The sequence below is a fragment of the Megalops cyprinoides genome, chromosome 7 (genome assembly GCF_013368585.1).
Source record: "Megalops cyprinoides isolate fMegCyp1 chromosome 7, fMegCyp1.pri, whole genome shotgun sequence".
Lineage (NCBI taxonomy): Eukaryota > Metazoa > Chordata > Actinopteri > Elopiformes > Megalopidae > Megalops > Megalops cyprinoides.
In genome coordinates, this window is record NC_050589.1 from 20,339,952 (window position 1) to 20,360,391 (window position 20,440).

General features: G+C 43.6%; 1 protein-coding gene across 1 annotated transcript in view; it reads left to right on the forward strand.

The window, feature by feature from the left end:
- The window catches only part of plagl2 (pleiomorphic adenoma gene-like 2), a 31,557-nt gene extending 11,603 nt beyond the window's left edge, over positions 1 to 19,954 (forward strand). Inside the window, exons 2-4 of the mRNA XM_036533094.1 lie at positions 16,588 to 16,713; positions 16,891 to 17,407; positions 18,356 to 19,954. Coding sequence (XP_036388987.1) covers positions 17,058 to 17,407; positions 18,356 to 19,739 — 1,734 coding nt within the window. The 5' untranslated portion in view covers positions 16,588 to 16,713; positions 16,891 to 17,057 and the 3' untranslated portion in view covers positions 19,740 to 19,954. The remainder of the gene's footprint in view (positions 1 to 16,587; positions 16,714 to 16,890; positions 17,408 to 18,355) is intronic.
- The last annotated feature ends 486 nt before the right edge of the window (positions 19,955 to 20,440 follow it).

Below are 20,440 nucleotides of genomic sequence, written 5' to 3' on the forward strand. Positions count from 1 at the left end.
GAGATGACTGGAATAGTTACACTCATGAAAAGCAAGCACCAGGTGTATGCAAGAGTGAGGTGGTGTAGTGGGCAGGCCAAAACATTACTATAAATTAAAAAAACACTTTTTAAATTTTTTCCCCTCTACAAGCTTGCATAACGCTGAAGTGTAAGGTAGCTGTTTTTTGTGTATATGTCCATTATGTTGAATAGAATATTTTCCAAAGTCAGATAAAAACATTGACCAGTCTAATGATTTTATTGATACCTTTCTGTTATATTGTAACTATTGCATGCTGCGGCCCCATATCTGTGCCTTTCAATATACTGTTGTTGTCATATGACATTAGAGTTAGTGGCGAGCAGGTGTCCAAATGTACATACAGCATAAGTATGTTTACAGTGGTAAGGCTGTTTCTCTCTGCTTAGAAACAACAGCTTTGGAAATATGATTTCAAGCCCTTTTCCTTTCTAGAGGCATAGTGTTAATCATTTGAAACCATTTGAAAGCCACATTAGATGAGATCAAATTAATATCTTGAAACTGTCATGCAGCAAATTGCATGACTGACCATCAGCGCATACAGCATTATTGCAGGGTTCTGTTTGAAATTACAGGTTGAATGGAATGCCTTATCTGTGCTTATTTTGGTTTGTGTCAGCATGAATGTGTTGTGTGGCACTCAGTTTTCAGTAGTGCTCTCTTCTCTAATTGTGCCTGAGGAGTCTTCCGTATGGCAGGTTTTTGGGTGGGCATGTGTGGTTCTATCATATAATGCACTCTGGTGGTCTGCATGCCTATAAAATATAGCTTGTTGGGCTGTCTCTGCTTCTCACAGTTTTTGGTCAGGCTGCATATGTGTCATTGTGTGGTTGTCAGGCTGTATGCGCGATGCTGCTTTGTCAGATGTTTGGTGTGTTTGTGCAGCAGCGTGTACCCATGATTTCACCGGCCACGTGTATGTCACAGAGCTCTGGGCTGCATGTGTGTAAGCATGCTTTCACTGGGAGTGCACTGTATAGAGATAGAAGGACAGAGCTGCATCTGGGATCAAGCAGTTCCTCCGCCAAAGCTGTTGGCAGAGCAGACAATCTGTTAACTATTTTACTCGTGCGCTTCAAACCCAATCCCTTTTCCCACAATACTGTAAAGGGGACCGGTCTTTCTTACTCACACGCTTACCCGCACGCACACGCATGCATGCACGCATGCACAAACAAACAAACAAACGACAAAAAGAAAAGCTTTTGTGTTTGTGTGTGTGTGTGTGTGTGTGTGTGTGTGTGTGTGTGTGTGTGCTCGCTGGTGCTAGCGAGGCAGAACGCCACTGCTGACACGGTGACACTGCTGTCACCCGAATGCGTGCACATTTTTGCACAGGGAAGGGAGGAAGCCAGGACGGAGGTGGAGAGTGTTACAAGGTGTTAATGAATAACTCCCCAGCTGCAAGTCTCTTCCCCTCCCTCAGGAGAGAGCAGCGCGAGCTCTCTCCCCCCAATGCCGGCGAAGAATGCTGATGCTGCCAAGCTCCGCTCTCTCTCTTGCGCGCTGTGCCGGACATGAAGGGGGGAAACTAGGGCTTTCCTCATGCGCCAAAACAGCAAGGTAGACAGATCATACTGATTCCTATCTGAAATCGGAGAAAGGAATGCCCCCCCTCCCATTCTGGTTAATTCCAGCGGCTGCTGTTTGTTGAAACACTGCTCCCTGTTTTTGTAATCACCCGTAACTATTACCAGTGGAATGGTAATACCAGTGGAAAGTACCTCAACATGTGTAATGTGATGTCACTTTAACTCATAACGTAAATGCTTCTTTGTACTTGTACATGTTTATAGGTCGGTTTTCACGTCGCAACCTCCAGCAAAAAATCAAAGAGACAATGTACCTAAGGCTGCGGTGTTAGAAACTGTGCTACAGATGTTCTAATTCCCCTTATCTTCATTTTCACTTTCTGTTTCCTCCTCTCCTTTACCGCGTTCAGCGCTCCTTCCTGTGCAAACCTCCGCAGGGCAGATTGGCTTCCTCCTTGTTGCTGTCATGGTGCTAATGCAGCCTCTGTGTCCACTGATTCAAACAGTCGTCATGTTTCAAAGAAATGCGAGGAACGTGAGCCGTGCTGTGCCCGTTTTGACATCCTCTTTATGCAGGAATGTTATTTTTACAACTTTCCAGCTTTTATTCCCCTCCCCCAGTTTTCTAACATGTGAAACAGGGAAGGTGATGTGCATGTGTGTGTGAGTGTTCCCTTAAAAAAAGTGAAATTAGCTCTTGATTGACAGGAGGAGAAAATAGCTCTCCATTGAAACTTGTTGTAGATTTCTGTAAACAAAGCCCCTGAACAATGGCTGTTGTTTTAAGCAGTGCTGACATTGCCAAACTTAGAGATTGTTTGTTGCTGACCCCATCTGAAAAAAAGGACACAGCATCTCCTACAGCAGCTGTGGGAAAGGACATCCCCCTTTGCTTTTTGCAGGCTTGATGTTTCATCATCTGTTATATAATATATTTATCTGCTGTGAGGTCACAGTTGAACATAAGCAATGACGATGTTTGAATTTGGCTCTGTATTGTGAGCTGCTGTGTGCTTGTCTGTGTTACAAGAGATTGTAGCATTGTAGCATTCTGTTGGTGTCATTTATTCACCATTTACAACATTGTAGGGATGATTTTTGCTTCCATAAGTTAATTTTGAATTTTTACACAAGTGTACATGGTTCTTTACATCTGTTTGATGAGTTGAAGAGGGAGCTGAAGTGGTTTCAAAGCTGTTCATGGCTCTTCATAGTTAAGTAGCATTATTCACTTAAAATTCATCTTCTATTATTCTCATCATGCTTACTTTTACAGCACATGTGTTGTGTTCTTAGTGTTACTGGGATGTAAAGGTCCATCAGTGAAACGGATAACATGAAAAATGTAAAATAACATACACGGCTAAGACGGATAAGGGGATCTGCTGAGTAAACAAAATGTTTACCATTGTGTGCTTAATGTGTATATCAAGGTGTGTGTGTTTTATGTCATAGCGAATTCTAGTGTGTATATCAGAGTGTTCTTGTGTATATGTCAAAGTGTATTTTAGGATGTATGTCATAATGGGTTTCAGAGTGTGAAGTGTTATTAGAATTGACCCATGAGTGGCTGGAGGAGTGCATGTACAAAAAAATTCAGGGTGCTTGTGCAGGAGGATGTGAACCATTGTCCATAGGATATGGCTGCTCTGGGTATAGATGAGGGTGGAGTAACAGCTAGCAATGAATCAAATGAGCCCTGACCTGAGCAGACATACTAGTCCAGAACAGAACAAGAGGCCGGGCAGGACAGAAGACACTAATTGAGTAGCCAAAAAATCCAGATTAATTCCATCATTAGACCTTAATCAGAGACTTCTGATTAACATTGGAGAAACTGAAGCAGAATCATTGATATAGAATTGTGGAATTAACCTGGAGAATTGATACTCACATACAGGCTTGAGATATATGGCTTCCTCAGACAGTTAGAAAGAAACAATACCTAAACGCAGCACATCTAGACAATCTAGACTGAGTGCTCTGTCACACAAACATATAGATAGTGGATAAAGAGCAGAAAACTGTGTGAAGGCTGTGCGAGGTTGAATTGCCTATGCTTGCCTCATTGGTACATGTATTGCACCATAGTGACTGTTAAATGCAGTGGGTCATTGGGCTTTAGACCTGAACTACATTTACACATAGCCACTGCAATTGCACCTACAACTTGAAGTTGTGAAGTACATAGGGAATATGATGGTGTCATAAGAGAACAGGACTAGCTGTTAGAAAGACAATTAAATTGCTAATCCCCAGATTTAAGTATGCAGGAACTCTCTCAGCTAATACTAGCCACTATCCTACTGCTAGCCAGCTGACAGCTGCTTGACCATTGCGTGTTGCGGGTTTTGATTGGGCTATTTAGTCAAAACAGCTAACAAGCTAACTGAAGCAATTTCAGAAATTTGACAAACAACAGTTAGCTATGAACTTGGGCTGTGAAATCTGTCTTCAGTGTATTCTAAAAGTAACTTGTGTGCTGCGTTCAGAGGATTTCATTTATCAGATGAAGTCTGTCCCACTTCGATCTCAAATTGGAAGGCGATTGCCCCCCAGAATAAGGACAGTGTGCTGGTTCCCCCAAGTAGAGGAAGTCAAGGAGGGTATTTTAAAATGAGGTCAAAGAGGGTCAAGGAAGTTATTTTAAAATAAGACGTGAGCATAGATTGTGTTGTGTGGAAAAACAGGTGTTTGTAAAACAATAGGACATAGACTATGAGATAATGGAAGCTGCATTCTGTGGGCAGATTGTTGCAAAACTTAGCCTAGTTTTTGCAGTTGCTTTGATTGAAGCTTTTGCTTCTGAATGGAGCCTTACACACCAGCCTGCCTTGACTGTTACTGACACCATGTAAAAACTATTTCAGGATAAATGAAAGTCCTTGTTTAACATTTTAATACTTTTTTATTTGTTTACACTTACAAAATAATACAATATGAAATACTGTATTGCTATCCTGCAAACTGAACCATTTGAGCAACAGGAAAAGCCTATCATTCAGGATACTTTGTGCTACATGGAAGAGTTAACACTAGCCAATAACAATGTGATGTTTTGAACCTCACCTTTCACATGTGTAACTGGTGCTAGAAACTAAACTACTCAGTTCAGCAGTTGTCAAGCTGAGCAGTTGTCAATGAATATGGTGAAATTGTGAGCACATATATATTACTGATCAGTTGCAAACTTTTGTTCTGCAAAGTGAGTCTTAAGCTATGGGCTGAAATTAAGTCACAGCAAACATTATCATATGGAACATTTATTTGCCAGTTTGACAGCAAGCTCTCAGTAGGTGTGAGAATAAATCTGTCCATTCCATCAACCGCCTTTGGATTGTCCTGACCTACACGTCCCTAGTGTCTGATTTGCAGCCATGGGATGTGTGTGTGTGTGTGTGTGTGTGTTAACGCAGAGTATGCAAGGAAGTACGTAGAAATGTCTGTATGTATATGCAGAGCACGCATATAAGTATTAGTACGTGTGTCAGAGTGCTCTTCGGAAACAGGCAGGGAGAGAGAGGTTGGCTCCGTGCCCGCTGGCAGGGTGCCCATGATGCTGGCTGCTGCACAGCTCCATGACACAGCCAGGACTCCCTGCCAGCAGGGGTTTCCCCAAACTCACCTTCCCATCTCACAGGGCAGAATAACACACACACACACACATACACATACACGTGCATGCGCTTTATACACAACACCCTGGATGCGTGCACACTTGTGCAGGTTCAGTCGTGCGCAGAAACGGCAACATACTCGTAATTGCTCCCAAATAGATGTCTTCACCACGGTTTGCTCGCAGCATTAGTGGGAAGTCTTGATTTTGGATCGGCCTCACACATGTTTAAAATGAGCTTTGTTCCTCTCCTCCCCCTTCATCTCTTCTCCCAGAAACTGACATGAAAGAGTGAGATAGAGAAACAACTCCGTCCCCTCTTCCTGTAGAGGGGAGAGATAGCTTTGGAAGCTGGCACTGAGATGTTAAGCTGACCCCCCCCCCCCCCCCCAACTTCCCCCAGTCATTGTTCTGCCACAAATTAGTGCAGGGAGGGAACCCACATTTTAATTGGCCTTTGTTTGTGGAGCCTGTTAATTTTCTAATTAGTTCTTTTTCTCCTCCTACACCATTGGAATCTAGGGCCGTGTGCCACCCAGATGTCTTTGCCCAGAAAACATATTGAGAGCAATGTTTGTGTAGCACAGAGAGACTGAGAGGGAATTTATGTTGTATGAGTTACTGTGTTGAGTCATCAAAGGCACCAGTCATTATAGTTTGATAAGAATGTAAGATTTAAATTGTGAAAAGGGATACAAGCTAACAAGTTTTAAAGTTCACAGAAAAATTATGTTCTCTGTGAAAACTGCTGTATAAAAGAAGTATTAAATAGTGAAACAGTGTCTGAAACACAGGGTCTGAGGTAGAAAACATCACATTATATCACTTGTTTTCGTGCTGGGGGTAAAGTGAAGTGAGAAGCCTCTGCTTTCTATGCCTGTGCTCATATATGCACACAGAATACAAATAGAGTGGCAATTACCTTCTGTTCTTCGATTTATGTGGCATAGGCATCAAACCGCAGATGGCAGCAGAGGGAAAGGGAGAAAGCTACTTTGCTTCATTTCAGCATCCTGGGCTTGAAGTAACCTAGCCTGTCCTCCAATTGGTAGCAATGACAGGTTGAGGATATATGTGGGAACTGTCAAATTGACCAAATTCTAATCAAACAGCAGTTGTATTTTTTTGTCATAAACAATATGTGCTCAACATTCGCACCTTGGTCTGACCTGCAGTATCTAGACAGACACAGATTTTATATTTGAACACAGCCACTGCGTTGAACCAGCTAATGAACCACAAAGTGTCAGCCACAGTGGCACTGAAAAAACTGAAGCTGGACTTAATGCTGTGGTGAAGATTGGTGAAAATAAATACAGCCTTAAATTAATTTTTGTGTGTGGCTATTTCTAACTGACATTTGCTTATTACTTAGAATAGTTAACCATTCTGCTCCTCAGCTTGTCTGCTGTCGTCATGTACTAATATATATGACAGCAACACAGGTCTGCAAGAGTGTCTGTGGAAAAATAACAAAAAACTACACTGCGGTGATGAGGTGTGTCCTCACCAAAGTGACAGGTGCCTGGGTGTGTCCTCACCCAAATTATGTAAATATTTGCTGCAGAAGCATAATGCGTGACAGTACATGGTGTTCATAACTTGCCCTTACTTCCCCCCCACTACATCTCTTCTGTTTACTCTTTGGTTGGATGCAGCTAATGTTTGTGCATATGGGTTCCTGATCCTATCAAAGATAGGCAGAATGGGTAGCAGGCAGTGAAGAGGAAGAGGAGGAGTCTGAGAACAAAAGGGCATGATACTCTACAGGAAGCGCAACAGCAGACAGAAGATGGAAGTGTGTATTTCAGTAGTTTTAGACTAGGGGGTAAACGCAGCTGGGTGCATAGGGAAGGTGAGGGTGGGGCGCGGACTCTGCGGCTGGACCTGAAGGCTCCCACAGGCCACTTTAATCTAGCGTGTTTATTTTGTTTGCGCCCTCAAACGTGTGGCGATTTGATGCAGCGCTGCCACGCCAACCGCAGAGCGAGATGAAGGGAGAGAGAGAAAAAGAAAAATGGGAGAAACAAGGGAGGCTAACGAGCTCATTCTGATTTCTGGGTGTTTGGGTTGGCACGGAGGAGGGCTTTGTGTTTCTTGATTTGTCTAATCCTTGTGCTGTAATTGCAGCCACGCATGCCATCCTGTTGCTGACTGTTTGTGGGTGTTGTAGAGTATGCGTCTCCTTTTTGGTGGAGTGTTTATTGTAAATGCAGAGTACAGAGTGTTATTCTGATGTTGATGGTGAAGCGGGAGGGAGCTGAAATAGCCTGAAGAATATTGCAGCAGGGAGGTGGGAGGTACTGTGTCATGTCTTGGCTTTTGTTGTACATGTAGGTGACATATGATACAGTTTATCAGGAACCTGGCTACACTACAGGTTAACAGTCAATGGAAGGATATTGGAGGTGTAGCACTGTACTTACTCATCTGTTGTTATTTCCCTGCCAAAACCCAGGATTCACTAGTGCCTCTTAGCTCCAGTGCATCAAGACCCAGACCAACAGCCCTCAGGGTTCAGGTCCCTAACCAGTTTGGGAACCAAACCATACCGCTTTGTTAAACCCCAACATACTGCTGCACTGCACTGAGCTCGGTCAGACTAGTTTGTACCTTGTCTGGCCAACCATTGAAACCTGATCATGCAGCGCTTGAAATATCCTTATGGTTTTTTGCTTGTGTTGTACTCTACCTCATTTATAAGTTGCTTTGGATAAAAGCGTCTCCCAAATGAATAAATGTAGATGTAAATGTTACTGAGCATAGCTGTGCTCTGCATTCAGCCCTGAAAGTTACCCAGCAGAGAAGCTTCCCCAAAGATCACTGCGGATCTGATTTGAGCCATTAGGTACAGTTCTACAAATGAGTCCAGCTTTGTATTACACTGTAGATGTTTTAGTATAAAAAATAATAAAGAACAGACCCAGAGTAAAGGGAACTATATGTAAAGTAAAGGGAAACACTACAAACTGTAATGCATAACATTCAAGCAGTTCAGAATGAGCTTGGGTCCAAAACAGGGGCACCGGTAGGAATTTTGGGCCCCTGGTAAGAATATATGGTAGAATCTTTGAGGGCCCCTGTCTGCTTGGGGCCCTTGTCCCAACCTCCCCCCCCCTTACGGCGCCCCTGGTTGCATTATGGTCTCTATTACAATGCAGTGTCCTAGAAAGTACATATATCAAACATACAAAACATCACAAGCTTGGGGGCAGCAAGTGTAGTGCAGTCAATGAATTCCACCCACATATGTACACCAAGAATCTTCCACCACTTACCAGCAAAGAAGTCATCTCTAAACTAGGGGAAAACTTAGTGTTAGTGCTTATCTAGGTTGTATCTGCATGCTGACAACCATCTTGTTCCGTAGACATTCACACTTAAAACAATTCATTTCTGCTTTTAACATTTCAAGTGTGCTGCTCAACACAACTTCTCCCTTCTCCCTCTCTCTCTTTAGCGGGGCCGCACATCTATGTAGTCTGGGTTTATGTCATTTTTTATTACAGAAATTACAAAAAAAAAAACAAAACACTCATACTTCAAAAGAAACACTTGATAGTCAACTGGAGATAAAACTATTGGGATTTTGTGAAATGCACTGCTGAGTTTGGTGACACCAAAAAGAGACACCATGACGAGAGTTCTGTGAGAGAGAGAGAGAGAGAGAGAGAGAGAGAGAGAGAGAGGGAAGGGAGAAAACACCAAAGGAAAGAAGGAGCTTATCAAAGCAAAGCAAAACAAAAAGAAAACATAAAAAATAAAACCTGACTCTTCTGCAACTGTCAGGAGAGTCCCTTAACCACAAGCGCTATGTTTAGACAGGGCAAAGATGCTGGTTGTTTAGCCACATCCCGAGCACTTGCCAAGCCTGCTCTAACTGTCAGTAAAGGTAAGGGCTGTTGCGGGTTGCTCTCCCTACAGTGGGAGAGACAACGTATCAGTTTCCTATTTCCAAACTCAGGCCTAGGCAGTGGCTTCCCATGTGCAGGCTCCACATGGCCGTAACAGAGGAAGTGAAACACATCCATTCAATTCATTGCCAGTAAAAAAAAAAAAAAAAAAAAAACAGGTGGGCAGTACTCTCAAGACTCTAGCCCTTTTCACATGTTGTCGTCACCCTGGATAAAATACTGTATCCGTGGCAGCAAACCTGGATGTTGGGTCATCTTTTTTTTTGCGGAATACTGTCGGAAAACCATACTAGAGGTTGTACTAGTTTTGTCCCACTCACATTTCACTCTTCATGGTTTCCCTTGTGGCTGTGGATGCTTTTTGCTGACTGCTTTGTCAGCAGCCTTTAAAGACATGTAAAAAGCATAAATTACTGGCAACAAACCTGAGGTATGCTCTCCTTTTGCACCTTTGCCACTGGGAATAAAAAAGACCCAAAAAACAACTGAAATTGAAAGGACACAATGAAAAATTAGTCTCTGAATTTCATCTGTCGCAAAAGGCAATTGCGATGAAGTCCTGGAAATGTTTGAGAAACGGTTTGTTACACACATGCAAGTCATTAATATGAGTGCGAAGAGAACATTTTCAGACTGTTTGTATCCTTAGGGCAGGATGGTGCAGTTTGGATGATGGAGAAAGGGTTTACTGCGCTATCCATTCTGTGGACATGCCACTACAGTGCAGTCATCACTGACCCCAGAACTGTTCTTTAAGGACATCACTGACCTGGAGTACATATAATGTTGTCATCAGTATCATCACATCTGTATCGCAAATTCGCAATCCTCAGTGAGCTGGGATCTGTACTTGTCAGAGATTCTTAATTGAAGAAAAGGAAATCTGAGCTGATATTATTGTGTGCTCTGTGAGGCAAAACAGGGGTGCTCATTAATGGTGGAAGCTTGCGTGCTAATGCAGATGTTAATGTTAACAAGTGAGGTATTGAGTATATTGCAACATCGTGCTGTAGTGAATGGTAGTTAACATTGTGTGCTTGTGGCTGTGTGCCTTTGGTGTTTGTATCAAGCATTTCAACTGGTTCAACTGTTTAAATCTGAGTCTCTGATTATTATGGAGCTTTCATATGGACCGTTTTTAAAGCAAACTTTGCTGAACTACAGTTAGTTCACTTTAACGTACAATTCAGTGCAAAAATGGATTGATTCTCCATTTGTGTGCTGTCTTTTCATACAGTAAGGTTTCATGGCAGAAGCTGTACAGCTGCATGGAACAGTCACTGTTTACCCAGTTAGTGTACAAGACTGCAGTATCAGCACATCATTGGACTGGTATATGTACAGCTGCTCCATGTAACTATAACACACTTAGCTACATGTATATGTGCTTCAGCCAACATACTATGCACATGGCTGGCTGCTGGCTGTTAACAGGGAAGATATTTACATCATTGAAGAACCCTATTTCTGTGAAATTATGCTAGCCAGCTGCAGTCATATCAGTGGTTACAAACAGTTCTGTGCCACCTGTTCTTTGCAGATGCTCCTCCCAGTCTTTGTATTGCATGTATCTCATTTTCTTCAACCCCCCCCCCCCCCCCCCCCCCCACAATAAAGGTTTTCTTGATACCTTTTTATCTCAGCCCCATTCTATCTTGATGCATATACTACATATTTGTGACTCAATTAAAAAAAACAACTTTGAACCCAGCATGATATGGTGATGATAAATATTATTTTATTTGAATCAGCAGAGATGATTTTGTGGGCAGCAAGGGAAAGCATGGCTCAGTAGCAGCTTATCTCAAATGTCATGAAAAATGGTAATGACTCTAAATGCAGTCGAAAAGAGTTATATAATATAGTTATTATGAAATACAGTTGAAAACATCATCTGAAAGCAATTATAATTGCAAAGTAACTGCAGTTTTTTAAGTGTAAAATCAAAAGGCCATTTTAGCTTTCATTCTCCCCTCAATGTTTTAGGATGTGACGTGATCCAGAGAGCCCAGGAAAAGACCAAAAGATTGTGCAAAGCTCATTTCTCTCAGCTGTACATTGAGCTCAGCTACAATGTTAGAGCTGATCTAAGAATATAAACACTTTCATTTAACCTTTTTGTTGTGTAACTTAAATTGCATCGACAGAAGTTAATTGTTGATCATGTTTTTTTTTTCAAATTGCTTTGTTTCTGGATGAAAATTATTTGAAGCCACAAGTGCATAGCTGTTTCATTTCAGTGTATGACTTAAAATATTTCAGTGTACTGTTTATGAGGCGTCTTGAGTTTATCATACTCTTTCTTTGAACGAAGGACATGCTGTGCTTTTGAAATTTAGGACACTACCAAAACTGATATAACTTGCAACACTATGAGTAGCTACACCTTCAGAGACTAGCTGCAGCATGTTAACCATGATAGTTGGTCTCTGTAGACTATATGCACCCTCTGTTTCACATCACTACAAGTACTACACTTTGTCTTTGCTCCAGTCAATGAAGAGACAGCCAGTCAAAAGTTATTGGCTCTACAAGTAGCTCAGATCTTCAGTTAGAAAAGAGGAGATAATACTACACCCCCTGCCCCCCCTCCCCCTCCAAACACACATGCACACAGAGACACACCACACCACCCCCCCCCCCCCCCCCCTCAATTCTGAACGTTAACTCTGCCTGTAACAGTGTCTTTCCCTTCCTCTTCTGTCACTCCTTGTCAGTGTGGTCAGTAAAGCATGACTTGCCATCCCTCTCTGTGGAGTCATTCAGCTATCACTAAAGGCAAGCTCCACCCCCCCACCCCCATCCTCTTTCTTTTGCTATTTCTTCTCTTCCTTCCTCTCTCTGTCTCCACTGCTCTCTCTCACTCACTTTCTTTCTCAATATTGTAAAAGTATAGTTTGTACAGGAAAATATAAATATGTAAACACATGTATGTGTACACACAGTGTATATATAATTTGGCTGGAGTGATTAGATTCTGGTTGCTAGGAGTATAATATGTCCCATGTCCTAGGAATCAACGTGAGCTCCTGAGTAGCGCTGGTGTGTTATTTATATACTGACGAATATGATATTTATGATTTATGATAATTGCAACAGTAGACATTTTTACCCAAATCTGTGGAGTAGATTTGTATAGCTGTCATATGTACGAGAATATTTGGTTTTTGTCAATTGTCAAAGGGTGGTTACTTAGCTCTCTCTCTCTCTCTCTCTTTCTCTCTCTCTCTCTCTCTCTCATATGCTTTTTACAAGGGCTGTTGTCACCTAAGCCCAGTTCGGTGAACTCAGATTCTATTTAAAGGCCACAGCAGTCTGGCGGAAAGATTCAGCCCTCCAGCGTACCACACGTAGATCTACTAAGCTTTCTTACAGCTCTGGCACAGAACCACAACAGCTCGCACAACAGAAGCAAGGGAAATGGCAGCCTCACTGGCTACTTTCTGACTGACCCAAAAAGGGGAAAAAAAGGCGAACATGGATGCTGGCAAGCCCATTGAACTAAAACAACTAAAGGTCACACATATGTCTGCTCTTTTTTTGTCAGCGCAGGGTAAAAGGGACAGGCAATCACAAAGGAAGCACAGCCGGCGCTGTTACTCTCCCATATAACACTGTTTATTCACACAGGATGAAAATCTCTTGAACTGTCAGTAATTTCTGCCACGTGAGGGAAAGGAAACGGCTTTTCAGCAGCCTGACCATGTGGCTTAGTGGCAGGCCAAAGTGCTGGATGCCATCATAGATGCAATTCACGATCATTTCTGTATTTTCTCAATTGTATGTAATTTTTTTAGCAAACACCGAACAGAAGACTGTTAAGATAAGTTAATGTTATGCTCAGTTAATATTGCTAGGTGCAATTGACACTAGTTGTATTGTACATGTGTTGCCTATACAATAGGTTTGTGCTACTATGACTCGCATAGGTCATTTCTTAGTATGTGTTTTTGAAAACTGCATGTAGTTGGGAAAGACATATGCAGGTTAATGGTTTGTGCTTAATGGCTGGTTTGAAATATTTGCACTGAACGGTTTGCCTTGATTTGGAGACATTATTCACATTGTCACAGGAATTACAACTCAAAAAATCTAACAAATCTAATATGTTGAGACAACCAGCAAATTCAGTTTTTATCTGTTATTTATTTATTTGTTATTATTATTATTATTATTATTATTAGTAGTAGTAGTAGTAGTAGTATTTTCAGCAAAATTATTACATGTTGGATGTGTACCTGCAGTTCAGAAACATAACACCCTGAAAGGGTCAAAGGAGTTTCAATATTTTTGGTGCACAAAAAGATAAAGTAGAAACATTATAATTTCAGAATAAATAACCAAAGTATCTGCTTTCATAGCAGGGCAGCAACAATGTGTCAGTAATACAAAACCAAGTAAATGTTGAAAATGTAATGTATTTGCAAGCTGTTTTGCATAAATGCAAGTTTTTGAATAAGCTTGTTTGATTATATACCTGACTTTTCTTTCTACAATAAATGGGTAAGTATAAGCAAAAGCAATTAGTCTTAGCAGCAGTAAAATGGATTAGAGTAGCTAATGTATGTTGGAGTAGTGTTAGTTACAGTGAAATGCAGTTAAGCTGATACACTGCATCCGGGGTGAGTTGTGAGAAGTGAAATGTTGTGGAGATATAAACAATGTATGACTGGAGCAGTGTTAGTTACACTAAGATCTTGTACACATAGTGTATGTTAGGAGCAGTGTTGCACTGAAGTACAGAGGCTCTATGGGCTATGACCAATATTAGTTACAGTGAAAAAAATATAAATACTGTATGGATTAGGAAATGTATAGGCTGATTAAGCAAATGTTAAGAGTGGTGCTACACTGAAATATGCAGTATGAAATGTAGATACAGTGAGGGTTAGAAGCCGTGTTACCTACAGTGAAATACTGTTGCGGGATGGAGACATGGTGTTCAATTTGGGTTTACAGTAGTGGTGCTAAGGGGGCTGGGTGAAGTAGATGCAGGATGGATAAGGGGGTATGGCAGAGGTGTGGAGGGGTGAACTGGGGACCCTGTCGAGTCATGGAATGTGCGCTGTGGCCGAGCTCAACAATGGAGCAGGGCTCCCCGACGCTGCTGAAAGAGCCGAGTGTCACCCCCCTGCATCAGGCCTGCTGTGTGACGGCCCTGTCACCATGCAGCAGCTGTCAGCTCCTCTTAGCCCCCCACACACACACACACACACACACACACACACACACACACAGACACACAAAACCCCTGTAGGAGAGGTTCTGTACCCGTGTGCATATGCAGACATGCATTCGTATTTGTCCTCTCTGCTCCTCTTATCCCCGCCGAAATGCACACCAGCAGGAGTGGATTTGTACTCGGACTCATACCTGTACATTCATGGTCACGCTGCATCGCACAGCAGGCAGGCAACAGTATAGGGTTCAGTCAGGTGTGGCGGTCGACAGACCATTTGACAAACTCGACCATATTCTGATATCAGCACTGCACCTCTGATTTAATGCAATCACAAATTGAAGAATGTGACTATTGGCTGAACGGCACTTGTGGTTATGTGCTGGGGTAAAGATCTTCCAGTGAAACTGTGTGTGTTATGGACAATATGGCCATCTGCTTTATTTGTTATTTGGCCAAGGGTTATTTTGTGACAGAGTCAGTCATATATTTAATAATTATGATAACAGAAATGGATATAGTGCCATGTGCTTTATGGAAAGGAGGTAACACTCCTTTTTTACTGCTAATGCAGTACCCAACTGAATGATGCAGGGCAGCCATTTTGCAGCAGAGCGTTCACCACAAGTCCCTTTTAATGCAGAGATAAGGATCTGTAGTCAGCTAACTATGTGGTAAAGTGATGAAGTGAGCAGATTGAAAACTTTAAAAAGTCTCATGACAATATCTGTGTCAGTGTGAGAGAATAAGGTATATTGACAGGAGCATTGTGCTTGAACTTGCCCCTTTGGATTCTGATGTATCACTTGCTGGGGGTGGGGGTAGGGTTAGAGGGCAAAGTTTAGCAGCTTTCTACACCACATAGAATGGAGTCTGATATGATGTAACACTAACTTGGGTAGCAAATATGTTGGGTTGAAATTGGATAATAGTCTAATGAAAATGGTACAGCTACAAATACATATCTTTAATAGTACTAAACTGGCCAAGTTTCATAAAGTGTTTGTTCTAAATTTTGCAGGTGACCGTTATTTTACAAAAAATAGCTAATGAAATACTTGAAAGTATATAGTAGGTTCAAATACGTTGAGTTCATGTAACAAGTACTGGTTCCACAATATGTATATTTATGGTCTAAACCGTTTTCCCTAGGGGCTGTTTGTGTTTCACTGTTTTCTTTAGGATTATGGGAGCCTGATCCTATTTCATAACATGTGCATACATGTACATGCATGCACACAAAGCCCACTTTGTACTTGGCACATTCTGGGGAAGCAAGGCTTGTCAAATCTGTGTGCAGTATATTAAAAAGTAATTTTAAAGACAGAAATAAATAAATGAGGCTGTACATCAGTGTGAACATAAAGCAGATAGGAAATGGTTTTGATCTGGAATTAGTTAACAGTTAAACATATTGTAAGTGTGCTCTAGAAGGGAAAATTAGAAGCCCAGTGAAGATTACTTTTTTTAAATACCGTATCACCCAATAGTGCCCCCTAGTGATAAAAAATAGCTTCCAAAATAACTGAATTTGAAATCAAAAGTTTTTATCAAGTTAATGTTTGGATTTTATCTGTATTTATTTGTTGTTGTTTTTTTCATATTTTAAAGCCACTTTCACTTTTGGCTGTCCCAGTTACTCTCAGTTTGTTTTGTTATACTACTTTACAGCTGCGTGGGCCTGAAAAAAGTATCAGGCCACAGCGTTTGATTGTACAAGGCTGGGTTTCTTGCTGCATACAAGCCTTTGGTCGCATTTAGCCAGCATTCCCCCAGGTAATATGCACATACATAGGGTATAATTGCTTAGAAAATTTGGCCACGCATGCACAACTGAGTCTCAATTGCTCATAAAGACTCCTACCTGCAGTTCCTACCATCCCACAAAACCCACAAAGCAGAGTTGAAACACACCTTGAATACACAATCTGTGTGGCTACCCAGTCTTAATATTTTTCGTTCCTCTCAGGGGAAAAATGTGAATGTGACTTTCCTTACAAAGTAATGCAGCCTCTTTTTCATTTTATCCTGTGGACATCATATGGCCTTATTTTATGTTCTTCTTTCATTCTGGATGAGTCTGGGGTGGTTTTAGTTTAACACATTATGGAAATGAATGTTCCTTAATCGATGACTTTTTGATTAATTTATTGGCCAGGGGATCCAACCTCCTTTTTGGGGCCCTAGACAACCACCCCCTACAAAGGCCATCTTGACTGACTCCTCCTTACTGATGTTCAATCTGTGTCAATGTTGGTTATCACTGTTTTGCTATGGAGAGAAGAGGTGGGCTTGAACCCTGTTGTTCACGTTTCCCTGCAGGACAGTGAAGATGTGCAGCAATACAATCGCCTCACGCCCAGCTACTGCTGTTGGCACTGGGTGAGAGAGGAGAATCCACACACAAACTCTGCCCAGAGAATATACACCTGCAGAAACACACCTAAGGTAATGTCTCTACCTCCTGGTCTGCTTCACAGAGTGCACACAGTCATGCAGTTGTTAGTTGGGTTCCCTATTGAAAACAGTAACAGTATGGATTCATTTATGTGTTAATTCGTGTATAATACCTGGATGAATATAAATGTATGTATTTATATATTTCCATTCTTGGTTTTGGTACAGGTTTGTAGAGCAGCCCTAATTCAGCCCTATCCAGCTGTACACTAAGCACGCTGCCTGGCTCCGGCCAGTGCCACTCCCACTGCTCCACCCAGCCATCACCGAAGCAGAGCCTGGAAGGCAGGGGAGCCACAGCCGTTTTTTCATGGCCCCGGCACCCTAGGGCTGCCATGGCAGCTACTGCCACCGATGCCCCACGCCAGATTACCGCACTGAGCCCGGAGGACGAGGAAGAGGAACGACGAGCCGCCGTCAAGCTGTTTGGAGGCGCGCCGCGATTGGAACGAGAGAGAGAGAGGGAAAGGGAAAGGGAACGAGAGAGGGAGAGACACAGAGAGAGGGAACGGGAGAGGGAGAGTGCGGGAAGAGCCAGCGGAAGCGTGTGTCCAGTGTGTGGGGCTCTCTTCAGTTCGCAGGACAAGCTCCGCCTCCACGCTTACTGCCACACAGGGGAGAAGCCCTTTCGCTGTTCCCAGCCACACTGCGTCAAGGCCTTCGTCTCCAAGTACAAGCTCTTCAGGTAAAACGCACCACACTGAGAGAAGAAAGATGGAACACAGTTCCAAATCCTGTCCAACCTCTTAATGCAATGGCAATTCTGACACACAGTGACTGTGGGTCACTGAACTTAGACAGGGGCAGCACCGACATGAGAAGAAACAAACAGTAGCACCGTACTACAGTGCAGCAGCAGCACAGAGTGATAACCCACACAGCAAGAGTGCCCTAAAGCACAGTTACAGTATAAGGGGCATGAGATAAACCACAGTAAAGCTGTACCAAAGTACAGTTACAGTACACAGGGCATGAGAGAATACAATACAATAACACCATACTGAAGCGTGGCCACAACACAAAAAGTGTGGTGGAGTAACACACTACCACAGCATGTTAGACTTTCCTTATTCATTCATCATTCTAATAGTGTGCAGCAGTGCTGAGAGAAATAGGCTGTAAATGGGCTATAAACTGCTAATCAACCTGAGCCTTGTTCAATGAAAGAGAGTTCTCGTTTAAGAAACCGTCACCCATTTGCTGCTGATTCCTTTCTTCTTTAAATGCTTTGAGGGTTGTTGCATTACAGTCCCTTTGTGCACTTCACATTAAATAATTTGTTAGAGTGGAGACATCAGAGAATGGTTTACTGAAAACAATAACTGTTTCAAAGTGACTAAAATGATTTGCACAAATCAGCTGCTAATGGGTGATCCTCATTTAAAATTGCATTCTTGTTAATCAGGTGAAGCAATCCAAAAGGGTTTAAGGGTAATTAGAAGTTAATTTCAAGTTAATTTCTCTGCCTCACTTATTGGCAGTTTACCAGCTGTCACTGCTCAGCAGTGTACCTTTGTTTGTAACAACTTGTGCATTCGCAGCTCATACAACTTGTGCATTCGCAGCTCATACTTAAATGGAACATATGACCTGTGGCATGGAAAACATTGACCACAGTACTGCTTCTCCCCAGGCATATGGCCACACACTCCCCGCAGAAGACCCACCAGTGTTCATTCTGTGAGAAGATGTTCCACCGCAAGGACCACCTGAAGAACCACCTGCAGACCCACGACCCAAACAAGGAGGCCTTCAAGTGCGAGGAGTGCGGCAAGAATTACAACACCAAGCTGGGCTACAAGCGCCACGTGGCCATGCACGCGGCCACCAGCGGCGACCTCACCTGCAAGGTGTGCCTGCAGAGCTACGAGAGCACGCCCGTGCTGCTGGAGCACCTCAAGAGCCATTCGGGGAAGTCCTCGGGCGGGGCCAAGGAGAAGAAGCACCCGTGCGACCACTGCGACCGCCGCTTCTACACGCGCAAGGACGTGCGCCGCCACATGGTGGTGCACACCGGCCGCAAGGACTTCCTGTGCCAATACTGCGCCCAGCGCTTCGGCCGCAAGGACCACCTGACCCGGCACGTGAAGAAGAGCCACTCGCAGGAGCTGCTGAAGATCAAGACGGAGCCGCCGGACATGCTGGGCCTGCTGGGGTCCGGCTCTCCGCCCTGCCCCGTCAAGGAGGAGCTCAGCCCAATGATGTGCATGGGTCCCTCCAAGGACTCCCTGATGGGGAAGCCCTTCCCTGGCGCTTTCCCCATGGGCATGTACAACCCCCACTTGCAGGCCATGTCCAACTCCGGGGTGCCCCACCACTCCCTGGTGTCTGGGTCACTGTCCGCGGCCATGGGCATGGGATGCCACATGGAGTCCCCCTCCCCCCTCCATCACCCCCACCCCCACCATCACCACCACCACTCCCCCCCGCCCCTCCAGCAACCTCAGCAGCAGCAGCAGCACCAACACCAGCACCCCCAACCACCGCCCAAGTACCAGCTCGGATCTACCTCATACCTGCTGGAGAAGCCCCTGAAGGTGGAGATGGAGAGTTTCCTGATGGATCTGCAGAGCGGCCTGCCCGTGCCGCCCCCGGTCGAGACCCACGGCGCCTCCCCACCCAAGGAGGGGCTGGAGCACCCCCAGGTCCTGCAGGAAGACCTCTGCGGGGATCACCTCCTGTCCAAGAGCCCGGCCGTCATTGCCGAGTCTCTGTGTGCTGCTAACATGGACTTCTCCCACCTGCTGGGCTTCCTGCCGCTCAACCTGCCCCCCTACAACCCCCCAATGAGCGCCAGCGGCCTGGTGATGGGCTACTCCTCCTCCTCTTCCTCCTCATCTTCTTCCCACACCGCCGAGCCCCACGCAGCGCCTCTTACCTCTTTGCAACCACAACCTCAGGAGCCCCAGGGCTCCAGCGGGGGCCTCAGCTTGGGGCCCCTGCACTCGCTCCCTCCAGTGTTCAGCACCAGCCTCAGCACGACCACCCTGCCTCGCTTCCATCAGGCCTTCCAGTGAGGGCTACGCCCTGCTCTGAACCTGCCACCCAGGGTCCAGGGGTCAGGGGTCAGGGGTGAAAACACTTGAACACATAGAAGCCTTAATTAAAGCGCACAAAAGCTTTTGATTGAGCCCGGAGGAAGCTAAAACCCTTTATATTAAAAAAGAAAGACTATGAAGCTTTTGTTTAGGCTTGCATTCTATAATTTAGCTGTTATTTTGTTAACCCCCTTTCCCCCCTGATCATATCCCCTTTCTGTAGGTAGGAGGCAGCATCAATGAGCCAGAAGGCATGGTACTGCAGTCTTTATAAAGTAATAATGTTGATAAAAAATTACAAAGATTAATTTAGAGAAGATAATCTGTCTTTTATTATTCATAAAGACTAGTTTGAAGTGGATTACGATAATTTTGCTTTTCCAAATGTGAGATGTAACCAGCTACATTATCTCTCCTCTCTCCCTCATGAGTAAGGTCTGGAAGTAGTTATTCTTGAACACAACCCGTCTTCACAGACAGGAGTGAAAAAAAAATTAGTGAAGGAACGAAGTAATCACATCAAGCCAAAATGTCACACTTGAAAGGGAAGAATCACCGCACACACTGACAAATCTCAGCCATTTGTAAAAAGGGCATTTGCTTTTAAGAGCCTAATAGTGTTTTTTTTCTTTAAACCAAATTATAGAAACCACAAAACAAAAATCAAATGAGAATTGTTC